The 7,821-nt window shown below is 37.3% G+C and overlaps 2 protein-coding genes and 1 non-coding gene across 3 annotated transcripts; 2 read left to right on the forward strand and 1 right to left on the reverse strand.

Moving 5' to 3' along the window:
• Positions 1–2,675: 2,675 nt before the first annotated feature.
• On the reverse strand, positions 2,676–2,782 carry LOC145033178 (small nucleolar RNA R71). Its single transcript, XR_013677415.1, has one exon. It is a non-coding gene; the product is annotated as a small nucleolar RNA R71 (small nucleolar RNA).
• Positions 2,783–3,671: 889 nt separating this feature from the next.
• On the forward strand, positions 3,672–4,493 carry LOC145030080 (uncharacterized). Its single transcript, XM_078978508.1, has one exon. It carries the CDS (start codon positions 3,672–3,674, stop codon positions 4,491–4,493), a length of 822 nt encoding a protein of 273 aa, XP_078834634.1.
• A 2,502-nt stretch (positions 4,494–6,995) lies between these two features.
• Positions 6,996–7,433, forward strand: LOC145030081 (uncharacterized). Its single transcript, XM_078978509.1, has one exon. It carries the CDS (start codon positions 6,996–6,998, stop codon positions 7,431–7,433), a length of 438 nt encoding a protein of 145 aa, XP_078834635.1.
• The last annotated feature ends 388 nt before the right edge of the window (positions 7,434–7,821 follow it).

Raw genomic sequence — 7,821 nt, forward strand, 5'->3', positions numbered from 1 at the left:
AAATAGGCCCCAAACCCAAGGATTTAGGGTTTCATCTCACAACGCCTACTCAGCGAGTCAGATCCTTGACTCGTTGAGTCGGTTTTTAGACCCACGTGGTCAATCTGTCTCTACTCGACAATTGAGGAACCAACTCGTCGTGTTGCTCAATAAGTCTCTAAAATAAATAAATAAATAATATACTTGGGAGCCCGGATGTTACACTCGGATCAAGTATGTCTAATACATACTCTCAGATCATTAAATGTGCCTATTCCATACTCTCGGACTAGGGACAATTGACTATGTCTCAATCCATTCTCCCAAATTAATGATATATATTATGTCCTCTCCATACTCTCAGACTATGGACGAATTACTGATATGTGCATATTTAGTCATATATTTTTTTCTAATATCTTAATACTTTTTGGTTATTTTGTCTTAATTATTGAACAAAAGATATTTAATTATGTTAAAATTATATTTTCAGCCTAAAAGAGATGCTCAAATTAAAAAGGAAGAGGGATTAGTAATCGGAAGCTCGAGAATTAAAGAAATAAGAAATTAAGCTAAAAAGGTAAAGAACTCGGGGAGTTGGTCCTCAAATCGTTATGTAGATGGGAATATTTGCGAACAAGTCAAGACCTTCCATACACAGGTTCTAAGTTGTGGATTAGTCGAGTCGGCATAAGGAACTCGACGAATTGCCCCTGTTTTTAGAAAACTATATAAAGGACATATTTGCCCGAGACTTGAACTTTTTCTAGATCTTTTTGGCGACTTATTGGAGAATAGTAGGTTAATTGAAGCTCTGGAATTCGAAGATCAACCCTAGACATCAATTTGGATGAGATCAAAGGCAACATACATTATCTTTTCTTAATCTATTGCACAAACTAGGTTTCTATCATAGGATTTCGTTTTTGAAATGTTACTTGCTGTAGATATGAGCTAAAAACTTATTACTGCTATTTAGACTAGACAAGCTTAGGAAATGGTTTGATTTTATGGTTTGGACTGATTGGATTTGGTGAATTGTCTTGTTAAGCTTGTTAAATACCCTTATGCGTTGACAATAATTATCTTATGTTAATTATCAAGTTATTGAGTTGCATGAATATCATCTTAATTGCTTGTTTCATATGGTTTTTGTGAAAACAATATTGTATGCCTAGTATTAGTGAATATGAACCTAGGATTAACTAGAAAATAAGTAAGTTAATGTGTAAGCTTGTGTGATGAACAACCATACAAGATGTTTATTGAATTGATAAATTTAATTAGCTAATATTAAAAGTCTTACTTGACCCGAATTAAATGCTAGGAAACTTGTTACTTTAACCAATTAGGCATTGTTTGAATTAATTTGTTTGCTAAGGATTAGTAATAGTGAACATGAATATAATCACATTAGGAATCGGTAGCCAATGACAATTTAATCGATTGCACTTGCCATGAAGTCATCCATAGGAATAAGTGAGTCGAATATGAACAAAAGTCTTTTTTATTATTGAATCTAGTTATGTTCTATTTCCCTTAGTTGTTGATTTTTTTGTTTGAGTTTTAGTTAATTGCTTTAGTTTCAAGTCTTGAAAAACTAGAGAAAACCCTTCTTTTTATTACTTGCTTTTATTAAGATTATTCTAGTCGTTAGTTTATTTGTTACCGTTCCCTATGTTCGATATCCTACTAACTTGAACTAGATTGCTAATCGATAGGAACACTGCCATTCGTGTGTTTAATTTGTGTTTAAAATAGTATGAATAAAACTAGTGCATTTCATACACATCAAGTTTTTGGTGTTGTTACCGGCGAACGGTTCTAATAGTTATTTTAATTGCTCGTATTATCAATCCTTGGTGCGAAATTTATTTCATACAAAGTTACTAGTTTTTCTGTTTTAGAATTAGATTTTCAGTTTTTCTGTTTTAGCAGTGAACTCGTCGAGTCCATTCGACCCTACTCAACGAGTCCATCGTATTTTTCACTTTCGTTTTTACTTTTTTTTTTGCTCTTACACGTGTTTTCTGTTTTATTTCAGGGAGTTTATGACTCGAGGTTCCAACTCTACACTAATTCCACCACTTGAAGACCCGGAATCAGCTTTTAGGAAGGACAAGGATAAAATCATTGGAGAATCGAAGAACTCACCTTTAAAGAATCTCAAATCAGTTTTTAGGAAGAAAAGGGGAAAGCGAGTAGGAGAATCCAACACAACACTAGCCGATGAAAACCCTAAGAAGGAGGATATCGAGTACGAGACAAAATTTGAAGAAGAAAGCAAGCAAGAAAGCAAACTCGACAACACCATGGATGACATTACGGACATAACCATGGGCGAATACAAAAGAAGGATGCGTGATGACACTGGGTCAGGACTCGTATAACCTGCAATTCCAACAACTGCTACTTTTGAGCTGAAAGGTCATGTACTCGCCTAACTCAAGGACATTCCATTCTACGGGAAGATCACGAAGACGCATACAAGTACATCGACGAGGTCAACAACATGGCCGACTACTTCAACATCCCTAATGTGCCTCGTGAGACTGTTTTTGCTTCGTATCCTACCAGTTACATTTAAGGGAGCCGCAAAAGATTGGCTAAAATCACTCCCTCAAGGATCTATCACCACATAGGCTAAAATGCATGAAGAAATCATAGATCAATTTTTCCCTCCCTCAAAAATAGCAAAATTGAAGAAAGACATTGCAAACTTTGAACAAAAAGTATGAGAGTCACTTTATGAGGCGTGGGAAAGGTACAAGGGCTTGTTGAGGAATTGCCCCCATAATGATCTTAACATTTAACAAGAAGTCTCCATTTTCTATGATGGAGTAAATGTGAAAACTAGGCAACTCCTTGACACCCAAGGACCAGTCACGAAGAAACCTGTCAATGTTATAAAGGAGCTAAATGAATAATTCTCTAAGCACTCTAGAGAATATCATAACCCAAGGGGAGACTCGACTTGAGGGGCAGTGAACTCAGTTTCGGATAATAGGGTGGTAGTGATGGCTAAATTGGAAAGCATGGATCGAAGAATGAGAAAGATAGATCAATCCATCCACGCCATCCAGGTGAGATGTGAAAATTGTAACGGGCCTCACCTTACTAGGGATTGTGATCTTGACGAGCACGGGAATCGGAAAGTGCAAGTATCATACTCAAGTGGCGATAGATATGACGAGGATTGGACAAAACCAAAAAAGGAGTAGCTACCATATGATAAGTACAAAAAGGAAAAGGAGGAAAACTATAGGATGAATACAAGAGGTTTTTATCAGAAGGAAGAGCAAGTGCAAAAGAAGAAAATGGACCTTGAAGATATGCTCACAAGACTTGCAGCTGCATCCGAGAAAAGACACAACGAAACCGATGCTACAATAAAAGAACAACAAGCAATGATGAAGGAGCAACAAGCATTGATGAGAAACCGGCAAGCCTCTATCCTTAATATTGAAAAACAGTTAGGTCAACTTGCACTATAAATCAACTAAAGAGCACCGGGTGAGCTTCCAAGTAATACCGAGAAAAATCTGAGAGGCGCTCAGATCAACATTGTGACGACTAGGAGTGGAAATAAAATTACCCCTCTGACATCTATCACGAATGAGGATCCAAAAGAGGTGCAGAAGGAATAGAAAGAAGACCTGAAATCACAAACAGTCTACTCGACTCATCGAGTCATGGAGAAGAGCTCAACGAGTCCACAGTGTGAACAGAAAATCGATCCTCCTTTAAAACCTTATGAACCTCCATTGTCATTTCGAGTCCAGGCTAGACAAGAAAAGCATAATGAAGATTATCAAAAGTTCATGGATAACATCAAAGCCTTTCAAATCGACATTACTTTCATAGAAGCGGTTGCACAAATTCCTAGGTACGCATATTTCTTAAAAGAACTACTCACAAATCGAAATAAGCTGGAAGAGGTGTCCAAGGTGGTGCTTAATGAAAATTGTTCAGCCGCAATGTTGAACAAATTGTCAAAGAAGATGGGTGACCCGGGTAGTTTAACATTGCCATGTCAATTCGGGAACTTAGCTACTAGTTATGCATTGGCGGATTCGGAGGCGAGTGTTAATCTTATGCCATACTCTTTCTTTAAGAAGCTAAACCTTTCGGAGCCAAAACCGATTTATATGGGAATTCATCTAGCAAACAAGATGGTGACAATTCCTAGAAGGATATGTGAGGATTTATTGGTAAAAGTGAATAAATTTGTATTTCCTGCGGATTTCATAGTGCTAGATATGGAAGAAGATCGCCATGTGCCAATCATTCTTGGAAGACCTTTCCTAAACACCGCAAGTGCCATAGTAGACATGAGAGAACCCAAACTTACCCTTCCGGTGGGAGAAGAATCAGTCACTTTTGGAGTTGATCGAGCCATGAAGCATTCTAAATATAGTGATAACACAACATTTTTCGTGGACACTTTGGAAGAACTAATGGAAGAATGGAAAGAGGACAAATCAAACGACCCCGAAATTGCTCAAAGAAGCTGAATATGAAGAACTAATTAGAAATGTAGAAAAATCGACTTGCAGAGTTGAAGCACTGACTCGACGAGTCCGTGTGAAAAATCACGCTCAGACGGTAATTTTGGCTTGAACTTGATGAGTCCCCTTTCTGGACTCGACGTGTTCAGTGCACAAAACACAAAATTAGAGCTGAAAACTTTGCCTGAACATTTAAAATACACATTTCTCGAAGAAGGTGAACAAAAACTCGTTATCATCGCTTCCGACCTCACCAAATCTGAAAAAGAAGAGTTAGTTCGTGTTTTAAAGAAAAGAAAGAATGCCATCGTGTTGAATATTACCGACATAAAAGGAATAAGTCCTTCATATTGCTCCCATAAGATAGTCCATGGGTTAGTCCCGTTCAAGTAGTGCCAACGAAAGGAGGGATGACGGTTGTGACAAATGCGAAGAACTAGCATATACCTACATGAACGGTAACCGGTTGGCGGGTGTGCATCGATTATCGAAAGCTAAACCATGCCACTTGCAAAGACCACTTCCCTCTCCTTTTTATTGATCAAATGTTGAGAGATTATTGGGACATAACTATTATTGTTTTTTAGATGGGTTGCCAGGTTATTTCCAAATCCCCATTAACCCAATTGATCAAGAGAAGACAAATTTCACTTATCTGAGTGGAATATGTGCTTATTGACGCATGCCTTTTGGGTTATGCAATGCGCCAACAACTTTTCAATGATGCATGACGGCGATATTCCATGACATGGTGGAAAAATTTATGGAAGTATTTATGGATGATTTTTCTATTTTTAGTTATTTTCATGATTGTCTTATTAACCTTGACTTGATGCTTGCTAGGTGTGAAAAGACTAATTTAGTTCTTAATTGGGAAAATTGTCATTTCATGGTGAAGAAGGGCATTGTATTAGGCCACAAAGTTTCCAAAGCGGTGATTGAGGTGAATCAGGCAAAAATTGATACTATTGCTAAATTACCCCCACCAACTAATGTGAAGGGTGTTAGGAGTTTTCTAGGTCACGTGGATTTTTACCGCCACTCTATTAAATAATTTTCTAAAATTACTAGACCTTTAACTCAATTACTTTTAGAGGATGCATCTTTATTTTTTTCTAAGGAATGTTTAGCCGCCTTTGAAATTTTGAAAGAAAAATCAACTAACACCCTGATCATTACCGCCCCGAATTGGAACTTACCATTTGAGATAATGTGCGATGCAAGCAATTATGCCTTAGGAGTTGTACTTTGAAAAAGGGTTGAAACTCAATTTCAACCCATTTACTATGCAAGAAAGACCTTAAATCCAACCCAGGAAAACTACATCGCAACCGAAAAATAATTATTAGTTGTGGTGTATGCCTTTGACAAATTTCGTCCCTACTTAATTTTCTCTAAGACTACTCTTTTTACTGACCACTTTACTATTAAGTATTTGCTTGCCAAGCAGGATGCAAAACCAAAGTTGATCCAATGAGTGCTGCTACTTCAAGAATTTGACATCGAGATCAAGGACAAGAAAGGGATGGAAAATGTAGTTGCTGACCATCTTTCTAGATTAGAAAATCCAGCAAGGGGTGAGATGGATGACAAGGGCATTGAATATAGCTTCCCGAAAGAGTATTTGATGGTTATAATGGGGGAAGAACCATAGTATGCCGATATTGCAAACTTCTTGACAAGAGATTTTCTTCCAAAAGGGCTCACTCACCAGTAGAAAAAGAAGCTCTTTTCAGAAAACAAATATTATTTATGGGATGAGCCATATATTTTTAGGAGTTGTGTAGATGGGATCATAAGAAGATTCATTTTTGGAAAGGAAATCCAAGACATACTAGAGCATTTCCACAATGGACTGGCATGAAGACATCATGGGGTACAATTCACTACTAAGAACGTGTTTGATGCGGGGTTCTATTGGCCTACTATCTTCAAAGATGTTGTTACTTATGTGAGGGAATGTGATACTTGCCAAAGGATGGGTAATATTTCAGCAAGGAATGAAATGCCTCAAAGGAATATTCAACTTTGTGAAATATTTGATGTGTGGGGTGTGGATTTCATGGGACCATTTCCTTCATCCAAAGGAAATAAATGCATACTTGTGGCGGTGGATTATGTCTCAAAATTGGTAGAAGCGCAAGCATTACCAACCAATGATACAAGGGTTGTTGTAAAATTCTTAAAAAAATTATTTTCTAGATTTGGAGTACCCAAGGAATTAATTAGTGATAGGGGAACCCACTTTGCTAATGACCAACTAGCAAAAGTGTTGCAAAAATATGGTGTACACCATAGGTTTTCAACACCTTACCATCCACAAACATATGGGCAAATCGAGGTCATAAATAGGACACTTAAAAGATATTGGAAAGATTGGTGGGTAGTAATATAAAAGATTGGACGGACAAATTGGATGATGCAATTTGGGCATTTAGGACCGCATTCAAAACACCCATTGGAACCACACCCTATAGATTGGTTTATGGTAAAATTTGTCATTTACCCATGGAGCTTGAACATAAAGCCTATTGGGCTCTAATAACATCTAATTTTAAGCCAAATGAGTTGCGTACCAATCGACTTTTGCAAATGAATGCTTTGGAAGAATTAAGGAACGAGTCATACACTAACTCGTTGATTTATAAAGTCAAGACAAAGAGATGGCATGATGCAAGGTTTAAGGGTAACAAGGAATTTGAAGCTAACCAAAAAGTGCTTTTATACAATTCAAGACTAAAGCTTTTTCCGGGAAAATTACACACTCGTTGGTCTGGGACTTTTACAATCAAGCATGTGTATCCATACGGGGTAATTGATTTGTGGAGCAAGGATGGGTTGAACTTTAAAGTGAATAGGCATAGGGTCAAGAAATACGAAGAGAACATACTAAATGAAGAATTACTTGAGGAAGGGATGAATTTTGAGAAATCCGATGCAATGTAGACCAGGAAGGAGTCCAGCTAAAGACTCCTAAAAAAGAAGCCCTTACGGGAGCAACCCGCTATTTGAGTTAGCTTTCTTTTTACCCTTTTCTTCTCTTTTTGATTTTTAGTTTTATTTTCTTTATGTTGTGTGTTTTAAATGATTTTTCGTCTTTATCCTCTTCTTAGCTTAAATGATTGCTTGAGGAAAAGCAAGGTTTGAGTGTGGGGTGTGGTGAAATTCATTTTTTTTAAAAGAGAACAAATTTTTTTCGAACAGAAGGCACAACTTGTCGAGTCCAATGGACCCTACTCGACGAGTCCGTCTGGAAATCCATGACAATACGTAAAATACGTCTTTACTCAATGAGTCAGGAACCCCCAATCCGACGAGTAGACTTTATTAATGG

Source organism: Lactuca saligna, chromosome 2, assembly GCF_052625555.1.
Source record: "Lactuca saligna cultivar CGN05327 chromosome 2, ASM5262555v1, whole genome shotgun sequence".
Lineage (NCBI taxonomy): Eukaryota > Viridiplantae > Streptophyta > Magnoliopsida > Asterales > Asteraceae > Lactuca > Lactuca saligna.

Bases quoted from the DNA above. Each gene is read 5' to 3' on its own strand.
- LOC145030080 (XM_078978508.1), top strand. From the start codon at position 3,672: ATGGAGAAGAGCTCAACGAGTCCACAGTGTGAACAGAAAATCGATCCT.
- LOC145030081 (XM_078978509.1), top strand. From the start codon at position 6,996: ATGGAGCTTGAACATAAAGCCTATTGGGCTCTAATAACATCTAATTTT.